The sequence below is a fragment of the Xenia sp. Carnegie-2017 genome, unplaced genomic scaffold (genome assembly GCF_021976095.1).
Source record: "Xenia sp. Carnegie-2017 unplaced genomic scaffold, XeniaSp_v1 HiC_scaffold_25, whole genome shotgun sequence".
Lineage (NCBI taxonomy): Eukaryota > Metazoa > Cnidaria > Anthozoa > Malacalcyonacea > Xeniidae > Xenia > Xenia sp. Carnegie-2017.
The window spans coordinates 5,915,642-5,932,221 of record NW_025813488.1 but is presented as its reverse complement, the minus strand read 5'-3'; the positions used below and the strand labels follow the sequence as shown (position 1 = coordinate 5,932,221).

At 34.0% G+C, this 16,580-nt stretch overlaps 5 protein-coding genes across 6 annotated transcripts; 2 read left to right on the top strand and 3 right to left on the bottom strand.

Annotated features, from left to right (window-relative positions):
• Positions 1–562: 562 nt before the first annotated feature.
• On the bottom strand, positions 563–1,949 carry LOC124453754. Its single transcript, XM_047004608.1, has 4 exons — positions 1,887–1,949; positions 1,613–1,709; positions 1,169–1,367; positions 563–819 (listed from the first exon to the last, which is right to left on the bottom strand). The coding sequence occupies exons 2-4, from the start codon at positions 1,689–1,691 to the stop codon at positions 645–647; spliced, it is 453 nt and encodes a 150-aa protein (XP_046860564.1). The 5' UTR covers positions 1,692–1,709; positions 1,887–1,949; the 3' UTR covers positions 563–644.
• Positions 1,950–2,725: 776 nt separating this feature from the next.
• On the top strand, positions 2,726–6,867 carry LOC124452972 (TAF6-like RNA polymerase II p300/CBP-associated factor-associated factor 65 kDa subunit 6L). Its single transcript, XM_047003641.1, has 12 exons — positions 2,726–2,976; positions 3,059–3,145; positions 3,427–3,595; positions 3,945–3,995; positions 4,062–4,114; positions 4,228–4,293; positions 4,409–4,486; positions 4,588–4,683; positions 4,796–4,923; positions 5,189–5,321; positions 5,740–5,862; positions 6,040–6,867. The coding sequence occupies exons 1-12, from the start codon at positions 2,815–2,817 to the stop codon at positions 6,670–6,672; spliced, it is 1,779 nt and encodes a 592-aa protein (XP_046859597.1). The 5' UTR covers positions 2,726–2,814; the 3' UTR covers positions 6,673–6,867.
• LOC124452973 (alpha-1,3-mannosyl-glycoprotein 2-beta-N-acetylglucosaminyltransferase-like) lies at positions 6,674–9,451 on the top strand. Of its 2 annotated transcripts, XM_047003643.1 has the most exons (4): positions 6,674–6,966; positions 6,998–7,398; positions 7,593–7,955; positions 8,495–9,451. In XM_047003643.1, exons 2-4 carry the CDS (start codon positions 7,065–7,067, stop codon positions 9,157–9,159), a joined length of 1,362 nt encoding a protein of 453 aa, XP_046859599.1. In that variant the 5' UTR covers positions 6,674–6,966; positions 6,998–7,064; the 3' UTR covers positions 9,160–9,451. The 2 variants fall into 2 exon arrangements, with proteins under 2 accessions (XP_046859599.1, XP_046859598.1); XM_047003642.1 differs by having other exon boundaries at positions 6,674–7,398.
• On the bottom strand, positions 9,380–10,562 carry LOC124452974 (protein transport protein Sec61 subunit beta-like). Its single transcript, XM_047003644.1, has 3 exons — positions 10,493–10,562; positions 9,755–9,945; positions 9,380–9,584 (listed from the first exon to the last, which is right to left on the bottom strand). The coding sequence occupies exons 1-3, from the start codon at positions 10,493–10,495 to the stop codon at positions 9,497–9,499; spliced, it is 282 nt and encodes a 93-aa protein (XP_046859600.1). The 5' UTR covers positions 10,496–10,562; the 3' UTR covers positions 9,380–9,496.
• Positions 10,563–10,721: 159 nt separating this feature from the next.
• Positions 10,722–12,570, bottom strand: LOC124452971 (forkhead box protein I2-like). The gene is made up of 2 exons (XM_047003640.1): positions 11,614–12,570; positions 10,722–11,121 (listed from the first exon to the last, which is right to left on the bottom strand). Exons 1-2 carry the CDS (start codon positions 12,380–12,382, stop codon positions 10,892–10,894), a joined length of 999 nt encoding a protein of 332 aa, XP_046859596.1. The 5' UTR covers positions 12,383–12,570; the 3' UTR covers positions 10,722–10,891.
• Between the last annotated feature and the right edge of the window lie 4,010 nt (positions 12,571–16,580).

The following is a 16,580-nucleotide window of genomic DNA, read 5'->3' as shown; positions in this document are numbered from 1 at the left end:
TGGCAATTTTTAGGCGTGTCCCCAATGCCCAGTAACAAAAAATTCTTGTTGACGTGATGACATTCGTTCTAAGGGCCTGTTCATATGAGCCCGGGTAGCCGGGATTCAGCGAAGCGTTTAATCATTTTAGCAAATGGAAAAGATTAATTCCTTCAAAACAAAAAAGTTATTTAAACAATTTCTCTATGTTCTGAATTTGCAAATTCACAAAACCTTTAAAATGAAAACAAATAATTAGGCCAGATTTGAAAATTACAACTAAAATGACTCATGACTTATAAGAAAGATTGTAAGTTTTGCGTTTAAAGTTTTTACTCCTTTCAATATCTCAAAATCATTTCACGCCTCGCTGAATCCCGGTTAGCTGGGCTCATGTGAACAGCCCTTAAGGTATCCCAAGTTTCAGTGAACGCAAAGTGCAAAATTTCCGAAGGTGCGCAATATTAATATTTATCTGGATTCGTTGTTCTTTACATTTTTTGAATTTTCAGAGGGCCAAAAATCTTACCAAAAGCCTTACTCTTACCATTCACATTAACAGCAAAAGATTCAGACAAAAACGCGCATTTTCATGAAGATTTATTTGTAAGCAAATTACACACAATCTACGACAATTAGAATCATTATGCGGACTTAATGAATCACTAGTATCCTCGGCAACAGCAGTAATTTGGTCCACAGTGATTAGAGTGACATGACCCGTAAAGGTGAATTGCTTGTCCAATTTTATTCACGTCTGTATCTTTGTTTTTATTCACAGCTAAGGATGGCTGATGTTTGTACACATGGAATGATTCTACGCACACCGAATGGCGAGCTCTACAAGCAAAAAAGAACAACAAGTTTACTGAACGAAACTGTCTGACGAATGTTAAAGCTATTTTTCTTCTAGTTTTAAAGTCAACTGAAAAGCCACAACAGAATCAAACGTTTTTCAAAATTTCCCCGCCCCGCTACATTCCTCTGTGTGACCTTCTGACGTCGTGCTGAAGCAGTTTCAACTTTGAAATAGCTTAATAAAGGCCCATTCTTACAATTATGATATATTTTGCATAAGAAACTCTCGAAGTTATGCTCAAAGCAAATCATGTGATTTTGATATTTATGTTAAACTGAGAATGTTAACGGTAATGACTGTCATATATCTGGTTAAAATTCATCAATTTACCCTGAAGGAAGTTTTCCAGTGACTTTCAAAGATTTACAAATGTGATCACAAGTGACTCCAAACTTACAGGCTCGACGCACTCCCATATAAACGCCTGTTTTTGTTGCCATTCCCGCACAAGCACTTGTCGCCATTTCATCAAGGTAGTTTTCAAAATACGATTTAAAACTTCGCTTATTCTTCGGTCCCCTCTTGTAAACTGGTAAAAGAAAATAAGAAAAAAGAGTCAGTTAAACCATAAGATCACAACATGACATCACAAATACAAATTATGAATATTTTTCGCTAACGAAGGCCTTGCAGTTTTCATTTTGTTGTAATGCTTAATTTAGTCGATAGTCTTTTAATATATGATTTTGCAACAATTTTACAAGAAATAAAATTTTACTTCTTTACTCCACCAGTGGCTTCAGCTCTTCAGCTGTGTTTTATAAGAAGTTTTACCTTCTTGAAAAGCTGCATTTGTCAACGGCAGAAGCAGAGCCAGTGTGGCAAATGCAAGATGGATATTCATACTTTTCATTCGGTTGTCTTATTTCACCTAGAATGAAATATATTTGCAATCAAAATCTATTTTCGCGGAGTTATTTGGTTTGTAACGTAGTTTTTTTCCAATTCAAATTGTATCAAATTTTATTTTAATGCGCACCATGCGAGCTGCGACTGCAAAATGCGGTGTATTACCTATCGTGTGCACTATGAAATTGTTTTGAAATACCTTGTTTTGTTGAATTTCAAGAGACCTTTAACTGGTGTCGTCTGTTGTTTAAGTGAAAGAAAATGGGGGATGTGGCTAACTTTCATGTAAAAAAACTGTTGTTTATCACTTGATACAGCTGACTGATTTTAATTGTTTTGAACTTTCTCAATTTCAAATTCAAGATACTGAGACAAAGAACGAGCTACTGCTTTATGCCTTCATATACTCTAGATCTGCTATTGATTTACACGATATATAAACCTGCCTAACAGTTTGAACCAGTATTTCTTATTGGAGACATGGCAGTTAGAGCAAAATTTTATCATAAATGTCTGGATGAACAAAAAGTTGTGCCAGATACGTACAACACTTGTTATGTTAATATTCCAAGTTTAAAATAAGCAATTAACATACTGACATAAACCAATTCCTTATTTCAGGGTGAATAATAAAATCTACTAAAGTATACTTGAGGTATGTTCTCCTCTAAAATACAAGAAGCTTTTTATTGTTTCAGTTTTAAAGTAAACTGAAAACCACAACAAAATGTTTTTCAAAATATCCTTTGCCCCTTACATGCCTCTGTGTGACCTTATGACGTGTGCTGAAGCAGTTTGAAAGAAGTTATTCTTCGAGTCACTTAAACAGACAGTGTAAACAGACAGTGTCAGCTAATATCATAAGCGAAACATCACAAATTAACAAATACTGATTCTGATCTTCGCTCACAAAAGCTTGTATTTATTCAATTCCATTTTGTACTACAGACATTAAAATTGTCAATCGTGTTTTTATATAAGATTTTGTAAAAAATTTTTGTTTCTATCTTTACTGGATTGAATCAGTTGATAATGTTTTTGCACACGGCAGCACACCACCTCTTTTTCTGATTTTCAAACAATTTTTAATGTTACATGTTACATGAAGTTCTCCCTATGATTGAAAAATGGCGAAAGCTGCCAAACGCAAAGATATAGATCAATATTGTTCTCTGCCAAGAAAAACAATCAAACTTCTTGGTGAGTCTGTTGGTGTAGGTTATTTATCAAATGAAGTTGCCGACAGTATTTCGGAGGATGCTTCTTATAGAATACGTCAGATAATACAGGTTTGCTAGTCTTTGGGCTTTGGCCATCCAGCATATTCTTGCAGACTGCAGATGAATGTTACTATTCATTTTTTTATTAAAGGGTGCAAGTCATTTTGTAAAGCACTGTAAAAGGGACTACATTACTGGGGAAGATTTAAATAGGTCTTTGTTTTGGAGCCATGTTGAGGTAAGTAAGAAGTTCATGACCAATAACCATTGCCAAACAAACCAAATGCCATCAGTCAGCCATTGGATTTGTTTATCTATTGTGTGTAAGATTATGATTGGATAGGCTGTCACCATCTGACATTGGATGTTTTCACTTTTTGATTAGTCATCATCTTGTTGAACACCAGTTCAATATTCTTGTTCTGCTCCCCCCTCTTAGGTACTCTACCTTTGTACATGAATATTATCTGTATGAATGTCTAATTCATTTGCTTTTTTCTATGCCCTATTTGCCTTCAGCCAGTTTATGGATATGCATCAAAGAACAGTGATACCTTTAGTAATGTATCTACCAAAGATGGTCTACTCTTCTTTCATGACAATAAAGAAATAAATCTGCGAGAGCTAGCATTATCAAGGGCTTTTTCATCAAAGAATGAACTTGGTTGCTCTAAAATTTCAGTTCAAGGTATTATGTCAGACATGTGTTAGTTTAAACATATGTATATTATGTAACTTCAAGTTGCAATGTTTAATTGTAGAAACCTGCTCATTAACATTGTCTTCTGATGAACCTAAGTAACAATAAAATGAATTATTTCAATCATTGCACTATGTTCAAGCTTTTAACAATTTGTTGTTTTTATATTATTGCTATTGATTTAGTTCCATATTAATTTGTATTTTTATGATCAATTTTCTTTTACAAATATTATTTATGGAGCTATGAAGATGAAGTTTATAATTTATTAACAGGTCAAGCTGTTTGTTATCTACATGTTATTAACTTTTGTAAATCAACTTACTCTCTCCTACAGTTTCCTTGTTAAATGAAAACTCTGCTTCCAAAAATGGTGCAAACAAAAATGGTAAAGTGTCCTATAGCCTCTATAGTTACATCTAACTACTGTGTTAATGATTATCCATTCCTTTAGGTGAGACAATGGAGTCTGCCACCAAAATATCTGATTTTGAAAGTTTAAGTGAGGTAAATTGTGCTAGCTCTGTAGTGCAGTTGCTGTTAAACATTCAAGTAACTTTATTCTGTTGTAGTAGCTGCAATATGGAATGAAAAACTGTGTTCAATTCAACTTTTCCTAGACATTAAGATCATACTATGAACAAGTCACCAAAAACATCTTGACCTGCAATGATAAAACTGTCAAGGTACATTTAATAAACATTTATGGGAAAGATATGAAGAAAACTGTAAAATAAAATGTAATGTGATGATAAAAATGTGATTTTTTGCATAACGTATTTATGCATTGATTGATTGTAGATAATTGTTCGTGATTTGGGAAACAATTCCAAAATTCAGATTCTTTTGCCATATTTTATTAATTTCATCACAGAAGCGGTGAGATTTTTAAAAATGTTTTTTCCAAATGCTTTTCACCTAGGTAAATAAAACATCAGGTTGCATGTAAAGCAATTCACATCATTTTATGTGTGATTTAGATGCAAATATTTTGTGATCACGAGATGAAATTGACGAGGATACTCATGTTGATCAAAGCAATTGTAGAAAATAAGCATCTTTATCGAGAACCTTATGTATGTTTCATGCTATTCTTTATAAGATAAGTAAAATTGTTGAAAATCATTCCATGTTTTAATATTTATAGAAAAGTGATCACGCATATTTTGCTGAATATGTCATTGCTAGGTCATTCAGCTGGCGCGAGCAGTAATGTATTGCCTCATTGAAAAACCTCTATCAAGGAATACCTTAAGCTCTATTGATGACTGGATGTTACGAAATCAAGCTGCACGCGTGCTTTTTCTCATCAACAGGTATTTACTACCATCACAGTGGGTTCCATTTGAAATAAATTAGTTCTTATGAGATAGAATGTTAGAAATGATATTTCAACACTCGATCCCTACCCACGAAGCCACCTAACTGCACATTTTATCAATATTTAAAGTCCTAGATGTTTGAATTTGAGATTGAAGAGCATCATCTAATTAAGCGCCTTCCTCCCTCCCGCGTGGCTACTTTTGATAGATGCATATTTTTTGATTTGTTTGGTACCAGATCTCTTTCTATTTTACCCAGACAATGCACTAACTCTGGAAATTATCTTTCCTTGCAACTGTTACGTACATTAGAAGAAATTTATCACACGAGTGAAAGACCTTTGCATTGTCAATATGGAGCGATAACTGGACTGGCAATGCTAGGAAGTGATGTAAGGAACTTAAACTAGAATTTTGCATTAAATTAACCATCTTGCTGGACGTTGTCACAAAAATGAGTGTTACAGAAAAGTATCATAAACTTTATGTCATTGCAACGTATCAAATTGAAAGCTTGTCAGAACTCAGAAGAATACTTTATAGATGCATGAATGACAGAAATACAACTGTCAGACACTCTGTTCTAGGTCTCTTTTACAGCAGGCGTATCCTAGTGCAACATGCGTCGATCATAAAAGTACAATTATTACATTTACGATCAGTAACATACTAAGGAAGTATGATATGACTTAGTTGTGAAAAATTTTATGTAGTAACTGTAGCAATCAGTAGGATGGGTAAACTCGACATCCAAGTCATACACTCGTGTTGTTTTCATAATGTTTGTATAACAGAATTTCGTTCATTTAGGCCATTCAACAAACCATCTTCCCTCATCTAAAAGCGTATTTTGAAACTCTATCCGGTTTGCTTCGTGAAGACTCAACACCATGGAATAAAATGCAAGCTCTATATATTTTACTTAAATTGAAGGTAAGAAATAGGGATTCAGATGAAATGTATGTGTGAGAAGTGGCTTACCGTATCTCGTATTTTCTTTCAATTACAAATCGTTATTTAAGAAATAAAAGTATAAATTCGAAATCAAATCAACTTTGCATGTACGTTTTGCTTTCAACCCACCTATGTTTTTCATACTTTTCTTTACAGATTTGTGCTCTTTTTATATTTCGCAATAAATTTAAAGAAATTGCTGCAAAATCAGAAAAAGAGAGTCAAGTATTTCAGTTGAGAATCGATCAAAAAATATCTACATCAGAGTCCAGTATATTAGAGACTAAAGGATGGAACAAGCAATTAAATGAAGTTTTTTCGAAAATATACGATGAAACAGACGATTCTTTTACATTGCTTCTTGGAAGTTTAGAAGATTACGAGAAATTTACGTTTCATAGAATGAGTACTGCAATGAAACCTCGAATAGCCTCGTCGAACAAACCAAGAAAACACATTGTTAAAAACTTGATTCAAAATGTCCTGGAAAATCTTAGCCGCTCCTCGAAAAATTCACGGTATTTTACTCTTCAAGCTGAACGAGAAAGAAAATTTGAAGAAGAAGTTGCAATGTCTGTTGATGACGACAAGGCTAGTTTTTGGAAAACCAAGTTATTCCATCTCAAAGATTGTCACGAACTGCGATTTGAAAAATTAACGCAGAATTCTTTTCATAGAAAAATAACGCCTGGCTTAGGGGAAATTAAGTCGGGACAAGTAAAGAGCTTGGCTTCAAGTACGAGGCGATTTCGCACGAAACTGTCCTCGCTGACTACACTCATTTCATGATCTCAAAGGTCTTGTTTAAACATTTTATATTAAGAATCCCTCATTGACCTACATGCAACCAACAAGGGCTGAAGCTAGGTTGTAATCCTAACAGGGATAATTGATAAAACCTCAACACTATAAGTGAAAATTGAGGTAAAACGTGTGTATAATTTACATATGAAATATATTCGGCTCATTGATGCAGTTACAGGACCATTGGCGGCACTTTCTTCCTGAAAGAACTCCTAGTGTGAAATTTCAACATGGCAGCTAATATTAGCTATGTTTTGGTTTTGTGTTTGTGGAAGAGAGTTAATATAGTCAGTTTAAGTGTAATATAGTCAGTTATAAGTGTAATATAGTCAGTCAGTTTTGCTTTGTTTTTCAAATAAGTCTTTCATGGAAGAAGAATGCGCGTCGTAAGAATAAACCACAAGAGGAGCCTTGTATTGTTTATTGTCGTGGTATTGGCTATTTTATTTATACTACTATCAAAGCATTCCTCTCCCGAACGACACGGCTTTAGTGTTTTAGATGAAGGTGATGTTGACGAAAACATTCACTCCTTTGCTACTAAGGCAGTTGATTTTGTAAAAATAGCAAAAAGTAGGGATCTAGTTATGACCAAAACGAAAAATTCTAAGCCTTATGTCCGAGCCAAAACGTTCAAGTCGAAAAGCACCTATGTAGATCAGCTGCAGAATGGTGATCTGAAGAAGACACTAGACTATGGTAAAAGAAAAGGTGAAAATTCACATACTTAAACATGTTAAATGCTACGGAGTGTGGTATCGTAAATATTGTTAGAGTTTTGAAATTCTGGTTCACTTGTTTGTTTGTTCCATTGTTGTCTTTCTTGTCTTTTGTAATGTCAATTGTCATCAATGATTAATTGATCAACATAAGTTTATATAAGTTGCTCACGTTTTTTGTTATAGCAAAGATAGTGTCAAACCACTTAAGCTATGTCATAGGAATAGTGGTTATATCATGCAATAGACCATTGGCCATACAACGATCACTAAATGGCATGTTAAAGTACAGGCCGTCTTCAAAACAATTTCCGATTGTTGTAAGTCAAGATTGTGGTGATGAGAAGACAGCTCGAGCTATTTCCAAGTTTGGCAATACGGTTCGGCATATACGTCAACCTGATATGTCTGAACCAGATGTTCCAGCTAACATGAGGCAGTTTGCAGGCTATTACAAAATTGCTCGACACTTTAAATGGGCTCTTACACAGATGTTTGAAAAAATGGGTTATAATACTGTACTTATTGTGGAGGATGATCTGGACATAGGTAATTTTCTTGTTGGCTCATGTTTACATTACTTGATGGTAGTCTTACAGTTATTTATTTACATCCTACATATATGTTTGAATTATCTACTCTAAAAGAAACTTGATTGCAAATTGTATGAGGCAGTTCATCAATTTTTTGCCATTGAAACATGTGTTTGTTTTAAAAGTTTATGAAATGCTTCAAAATCAAACATCAAATCCACTTTGGATTTCAACAGACTACAATTTATGTAATTTTTGAGGGGTGCATATGCTTTTAAGTAAATGTTTTGAACCTGGGAGTATCGTTACATGTTTGTAGATGTAGATCGTCCAGGTTAGTATTAAGTTAGTCATGATGTTTACTCCTCATTTGACTATGAAGATGACTGCCGCTAAGTTTGTCGAAACGTCAGTCAACATCAACAAAAACAGTCTTTCTCAGGACTATACTAACCTGGACGATCTACATCTACAAACATGTATTATGCTTTAGTAATTGCTTTCTTTTCTGAAACATCCCATAACTTTTCTGTAATATTCTTTCATTTTTCTTAGCTCCAGACTTCTTTGACTATTTCTTGGCCACAAGGCATTTGCTTGATGAAGATCCTACCATATGGTGTGTATCAGCATGGAATGACAATGGAAAATCTGAGCTTATTGAGCCAAATGAAAATGGCAAGTTGTATAGGTCTGACTTTTTTCCTGGACTTGGATGGATGATTACTAAAAAGCTGTGGAATGAACTTGGACCAAAATGGCCTGCTGGATTTTGGGATGACTGGATGAGGGAATCAGCTCAGCGGAAGAATCGTGTATGCATTCGACCGGAAATATCCCGAACTAAAACATTTGGACGTATAGGTGTCAGCCAAGGCCAGTTTTATGATCAACATTTGAAATTCATTGTTCTAAATGATAGGAAATTTGATTTCCTTAATTCAGATTTATCATATCTTCTTCAAGAAAGTTATGATAGGAAATTTTTAAAGGAAGTGGAAGCATTACCTGTATTTTCCATTGAAGACATTATTGCTGAGAGGACTAAAAGTTTTAAAGCTGTGAAAGTGGTCTATTTAAGCGAATCTCATTTCAATAGGATTGGATCAATGCTTGGCATTATGTTAGATTTCAAAGCTGGTGTACCAAGAGCTGCCTATCACGGCATTGTGACTGTTATGCATAAAGGAATAAGAATTTATGTTGCACCTAATAATTAAAGCAAATGTTGCCTTCTGAGTGAGTAAGTGTCCACTCATGTTGGCTAGTTCGTTAAGTTGGTTTGTATAGAAGTCATTAATTTTAATGATTTATCAATGAAGTTTAAATGTTGTTTTTAGAAGACAAACATATCTATTTAGAAACAATAGAACTTTGATCTTTGTATATGGTAAATTATCAATGGCCCGTATTTGCTCATGCTACAATTACATACACTAGTACCAGTTGACAATAATTATATTTTTTATAAACGATTTCAAATACAAGTTTAGTACGAATAGCATGTCATAAGCAAGACTAAGTTATTCTTTTAATATGCTTTCCTTGTTTGAAACTCTAATTGCGATTGTATTTTCCCCAAATGTGAAGCAGGAACACAGAAGCAATGAAGAGAAGACTTAGAACAAGCACTGGAACTGGACCACTAAAAATATGAAGAAAGAAAGCAGTCAGTTGGATTTGCAAGATCAACAATTCTTAGTCAAATGTCAGAACTAACTGAGTAAATTCAACCTATTGATCTTACATGTTGTGGATATGTTATTACTACACAGAAAGTTAAACTAGAAACATGATTTTTAAGACATTGCATACACTTTTAGTCCAGGAGAGTCTTCGGTGTAAAATTTCCACATTCCCCCTCCTCCTGCAGTTGTCGGTCGCCTAGCTGTTGCACCAGATGTACCTTTTCTCTGTCTTGTTTGACCACCACTGCTAGATGGCTTTGCTAAGCCCTTGGAAGGAGACTTGCTTCCTCCAACTGAGGTAGATGATGATGATTGAACCTAGGCAAATAGCAATCACCCCATTTTAACAAACAATATTACATTTGTGATTTTTGTAAGTCTCAGTTATTCACACATTCTCTCTTTGGTTCAATTTAAGATTGGAATAGATTATTCATTATATTTTTCCTCGTAAATACAACTTAAGTAATTGACTAGGTCAACTAATTTATTTGGGGCAAATATGTGTTGTGTTGAGACTGATAATGGCATCAATGCCTAAAACAATTCGTTAAAATTGCCTAGCTTTGTGAGGAAATAGAGGTGGAAGTCCACACACTACATTAGAGTAGGGGCTGGAAAATTTATACAAAATTTTCTATTCTATTCGTTGTATGAGCAAAAGCAACAACTATGCAAACTTGGCTTGATATTTACGATATACTATTGTCAAACGTCATCATTACACCTTTTCAAAACAATGTGCTTGTGAAAACTAAGGCGACTAAAAATAGAGCACAAGAAGTAAAATGAGATCGAGAAATTACATGAACGTGTATTAAAAATCCTAGGAATAAATTACGAAAGAAAAACACAGGCAACTTACCATTATTTGTCTTCTATATGTTCGATATATAAATATTAAATGCTACGTCAGTTTTAAAAAAGTTGCGAAGTGCTAAGTACTGGCACTGCTAGAGAAGTCCGCTGGCCATTAGCTCATTTATAACTCAGTAATTTATTTTTCATTGACTAAAAGAAGGCAATATTTCTTGTACTCTATAAACTGCTTTTTATTAAATACATATACTGTCCTACACGTCCACTTTTACGACGATATTATTAATCAAGTAATTTTTTTTGTTACATTTTTACCTCTTTAATCAATGGGATATTTACGGCTTAAATACATTATAGTACGTTGAACAAGTAGAAAATCAAAAGACCTTGGCTTAATTTGTGCAATCTTGCACTGCTTAGTCAGAAAATTACGACAGTATCTTTCTCATCCATTTCTGTTGGTTGGATTTGTCTGCAATCCACTTCTTGGGGCTGTAGTGTAAACATTATGTGTATGATGTAATGTTGGTGGGGCAGCCATCAGTTGTTGGACTTGCCAATCTCCTGGGGTAAAAGGTGGACTTTGATAATATTGTATTCCCATGTGCGGCATTCTGTACTGAAATGGTGAGCTTAAATCCCCTGAGTATTCTCCTGGCATATGTGGAACCATTCCTGAAACATATAACTTCATATAGTTCATGATAATGTGGCTTTCCGTTTATCACCTGACTGAAGTGATAATTTCTGCACTTGGGATTTTGGAAGAGGACGTAAGGTTAAACAACATTAAAATAATTTAGTTGCCAATTTCGTTGAAATATGTGCATTCATTTATTTTATTAACTTTGACCGTATCACCCGTTACTAAGAGAGTGAACAAACCAATCTTTTTTCAAATGTTTAAAAGTGCGTAAGTTAATGTTTGCATTGGTGTTAGTGAGATAGTTCAAACAAAATCTAGGATAATATACTTAGCTGAATGACTTAACTGGACAAAGCCAAAAATGAGACGCTATGCTTCATACCAGTACACGATGTATATGTTTATTGTTTTTTGCGCTAGCATGTAAAATTGTGTGCTGTGTTGAAGTTTATCGTAGGCTTGCGTAAGAACTATTTTCTACATTATTTTGATAATTGACTTAAAAGTCTCGTATCTTTTACCTCGAGTAGAACTGGTTTGCATCGCTTGATATGAGTTAAGGGTATGATGTGATTGAAATACAGCATTAGCTGCTGTGGGGGTCGTCATGTGACCACTGAATGTGTGAGGATATCTTATTATAGGAATTGCATTAAAGCTACTCGGTGAATACTCGTGTTGAGTTTCTTGTAAGCATTCGCGTGAATAATCTCTTTCGTAATATCTATGGTATGCACCATGAACGTTTTGTGTGTTCATTTGCTCTCTTGGTGGACTCAAAGTTTTTGTGAAATTTCCACGTTTAAATTGCTCCACGTAATCGGGATGGACGCACCAAAAATGGCTACGATTTCCACGTCTCGAGCATTCACACTTAACAAAACAGTTGTGAAACGACAGGTTGTGTCGCACAGTATTTCGCCATCTTGGTCTCGACGACAGATAATGGAAAAAATTTCGTTCCATGTAGGCGTATATCTCTGCTAACACCATCTTTTTGTTGGGGTTAGAAAATATAGCTTCTGCTATCATTCCAATATATGGTAATGGTGTTTCGGAAACTTCGTGTTCCTTTTTGTAGTGGCTTTGTCCACCTGTACTGATTCCTTGTTCGTGTTTATCTATCTTTCTTTTCTTACTTATGACAGTGGATTTTTCTTCTGTCCAATATGGAGTGTTTATTCCTCGTTTGGTAGAGTTTTCTTCTGATATTAGGCTTGCGTTATTTTCGCTGGCTTTTTTGTCGTCCGCTGTTTGGCCTTCATCGTTTTTGCTGAACGAGAAAAACATGTTCTTTGTTTGAAAACGTTCGATGCTTCAAACTTGTTTGCCGTATTAAGTGTATTTCCTGCTCAAAAAAATATCGAAACACGTTTTAACTGTTCATCTTACACTTTTCGTTTTCAACAGATGGTTATAAGTGTCTACTTGATACAAGGTAATACATCTTAGTGCAGTGTGATCTGCAACTTGTTTCAAAAGATGACGTGAATTAATTTCTTGTTGTTTCACAGAAGCTTTTTTGCCCTTTTTTTAAGCATCCTACCTGCTTTCTTGATTGGATTTCTGCTTGTTAACCTAATGTTTAAAGCATTTGCATCTTGTGTTTCTTTCTTGTTGTTGTATGGTGTTTGTATTTTATGCATTTTAGTTTTAGAACATATTAAGTTTTCGACTTTGAATGTCGTTAGTGTACTCATTAAAACATTATATTAAAGGTTTTTTCGTGGTAGAGCTTACATGGTCTACATTGATCAAATTTTTCAAAGCTTAGTTAACTGTCAAAGTTAAGATAAACAGGCAGATTGAACGAAAAGAATGAACAAGCGCGTGTTGACACGCTTCTTTGAGTTGAAAAGCAGTATACCAAAAATTTCGTGTTAAGTGGAAATTTTCAAGGAATAAATTATATTTGTGAAAAAAATTTAATGAGTTTTTTCATAAGAATTTTCTTTGCACTCTGATATACTAAAAATAGCTACTAAGTTGCAAACAAAAATAACAAAGAAATAATGAGCTCTACCGACTCAGTCAATAACACAACGTCCTGAAAATAGCTGGTTTCTGTAACTAATTTTATTACGATGGTACTTGTAGTCTATTCCATGCTAATACTCTAAATTGATTGGCTATATTACTGGTACTCACTATCTATGGATAATTAGTACACCTCAAACAATTGTTAATAATCAATCTTGCATTCTGATTGGCTATTCCAGTTTTATCCATTGACTATAGACAATGTTTGTGGAGAAAAGAGAAAGCGGCAGTTATTTGCCAGTCAACTTATGTTTTGCACTAGAAGCTGTTTGTATAAAACCTCTGACTGCCGCTGTTAGTATATCTTAATGGGAGAATGGAATGGTTAACAATACGATACTTAAAGTATCATGGGCAAATATCATTTTAAAAAAAAATCGAATTTTTCATGATTTTTTTCCTATTGAGCCACCTTAAATAAGTTTGTTTAAATTCAATGCTAGCAAATTGTTATAGTCTATATGCATGTATGATATAAAATTCATTAACACCGATCATTAATTTTGGTAAATTAGCACGCTATTCAGCAGTTGAATGAGCTGTAGTATAACGAATCTCTCGTGACCTGCCAAAGACTTAAATTAAAAACACGTGGTACCTGCATTTAGACGGAAAAGTACTTTCATAATACATTACGTAATGTAAGTACGTTTTGAAGCTGTTCATTTGCTGGTAACCCAAATTTGGAAAATAATTGGCACTTCTCTTGTTGAGGAGACATTTTCATTAAATGAATCTGATATGACTGCACCTCTCATGTTGTTAATATTTGTGCAAGTTAATATTTTCATTTTGTTAATATTGCAAGAGACATTTTCATTAAATGAATCTGACTACTGATTAAAGAAAGCAGTCTTTACTTAATGCAACATGCAATTTCAACCTCGTCCTCGTGCTATAGGATTCTTAGAATAAATTTGGAAAGGTTGCATTCCTTAATGTAGGGAAATACAGAGCAACACCACGCGGATGTATAACACAACAAAGAATACAAGTCATACAACAAAGGACACCAAATTCATAATTTAGAAAGTAACCTTGTCAAAAACTTGCCAGTCATCACACCGCCAATGCATGATAGGGATAACATCAAAAATAAAGATACGGTTTTTGTCAAAGACCAAGTACTCCATGTATGGTATTGAGTAATAAGTAATCTTTCAGAACATAGTAAAGATAAAGATTTAAGGAATAAAGGATTGGATTCGAGCGGAAAATGTAAATTTCTTCACTTTTTTATCTTCAGTCTTCTTACAAAAAAAAAAAGAAAAAGCTTATTGCAGCTAGTGGTAAAATTTTGTCTAAGAAGCAGTTGACGTCATTTTGCCAACAGTTTTTCCTTTGTACAATATCTTCGCTTTGTAGTGCTTGAGCTATATCGTGTTCAGCCGAGCGTTTGTTCATTTGTCTTCGAAGACATGCACTCTATACGTGGCACTGTATCGACTAAATTTCGTAGTAATTTATGATTGAAATCACGAACATTTTTGGACAGCGTGAGATTAGAAAATCAAACTCCACTTTTCCTCTGTATTCATTGAAACAACAATAATATACTTAGCAAACGATAGAAGTAATATATACTTTACAAATTTTATTACTAAAGAACACACAAGAAGCTAGTTTGCTTATTTGACTACTTGCTTAGTTGAAACAAAAGTATTGAATTGTTGGTTCTTCTAGACATAAGTGAACGCACATCTCTCACGTATCTGTCACCGATTTGAAAAATTGCCACCTGCTTGACAATTCAGTGTTACTCAAACTGCATGCACGATTTAACACTTGTGTGTGTGCATCATAAAAAGTTTGATTTTAATGTTTGATCGAAAGCAAACAAAACAGGCAAAATATGGACATCCCTTTATTGTAAAACAGAGAATTTAATTTTTTATAAGTTTTTTCGTTGAGATTGGAGCGGATTCTGAAACAATGGAGTTAGTAAACTGTATATTCTTATGTTCGTGAAACATGCCTTATTTAAAGCTGAAACATTAAAAAAGGAACAGGCCAATGTCACAAAAGTAATTGCATAAGATTATGTTGAAAAATAGTGGAGTGGTATCGTTGTTCATCATAACACATGTGCATTGCCCGATTAAACCCGAGAAAATCACATTGAATAATGACTTAATGTGATCTACTTTAAAAGAAAACGTATTATCTAGAAGCTTTTAACTGAACAAGGTTGGCAAATATCGATGGTTATGTTTTGTATTGTTAAAAAGTTTTTTTGTTCTAAAAAGGGATTCGCTGTCTATTTATAGTACTCGTTTCATGCTCTATAAAGCTACTTTATTTTTCTGTGGGCCAGGAAATCCTTGTTTCCTTAACATACGGGTGAAATTGTCTGTTGTGTTTGTTTTGTTTGGTCCATGAGTCCATTGCATCACAGCTATACATTAAAGTAAAATTATTTTATCGTATGTACACGCGTGTACATTCTTGCACCCATCCAGAGAGGGAATTTTTTTCAACTTTTTTTTTGTTATTCTTGATCAAAACTCTGAACTTCATGCCAGATATATGAACTGGTGGGTTTAGCCAAAATCTTTAAGAATGAAGATAACTTTAAATCAGTAACACTTCATCATGTTTGCCCATGCGTGAAGGAATGTCTACACAAATTGAGTGAAGTCACGCCCCCATTTACTTATGTGAACGACGTTTCAAAACTGTAGTATTGCAATACTGCAGCAGACAAATACATACATGCATTATTTTGAAGAAGATTCGGTTTTGAAAACCGAAATAAAACTCTGTTTTGCCTCTCTTTTCAGTTGAATTCAGCTTTATGTTTTGCAAAATCAAATGAATATTATTTGTGACGATTTAATGGGCAAAATTTGTTTCATTTTGTTAATTTTGAAAGGTTGATTTTCTAACATAGATTCTCCACATACATATTTTATGTATACTGTATAGATTACAGACGAGTAAAGAGATTCACGATCCAACAACTTTCGTTCGTGAAGTGATTGATAAAAAGCATATGCTGTAACTTATACAAAGAAATATGTTATAAAGCAAATTTCGAAAAAGCAAGACATCTTGAGATTGCAAAATATGCGTCAAAACAAGACGAGAAGTGAATTGTAAATTTTCGACTTTATTTCAAAGTCATCCTCAGACAGAATGATATTTAAAACCATACATACACATATATATTTACAACGCATGAATTAAGTAAACGGAAGTAAGCAATAGAAATTAAATAGCGTGATATTTACAAAGGCAGAGTTGGAAGAGATGTGGTATTTCAAAAGGATGAATTGAAACTACAGATCCGACTGGTAGAATGAGTGTATTGTAATTTAAGAGATGGTTTGTAATTCTTTGCTAGCCTTAAGTCCCGTGTTGAGAAAAGGTTTGTTGTGTTTGATGAGAAGTGCTTCAAGAAAAGCAAGAATGTAGTAGTTGTTAGATTTGGTTGAGTGAAGTATTTTAT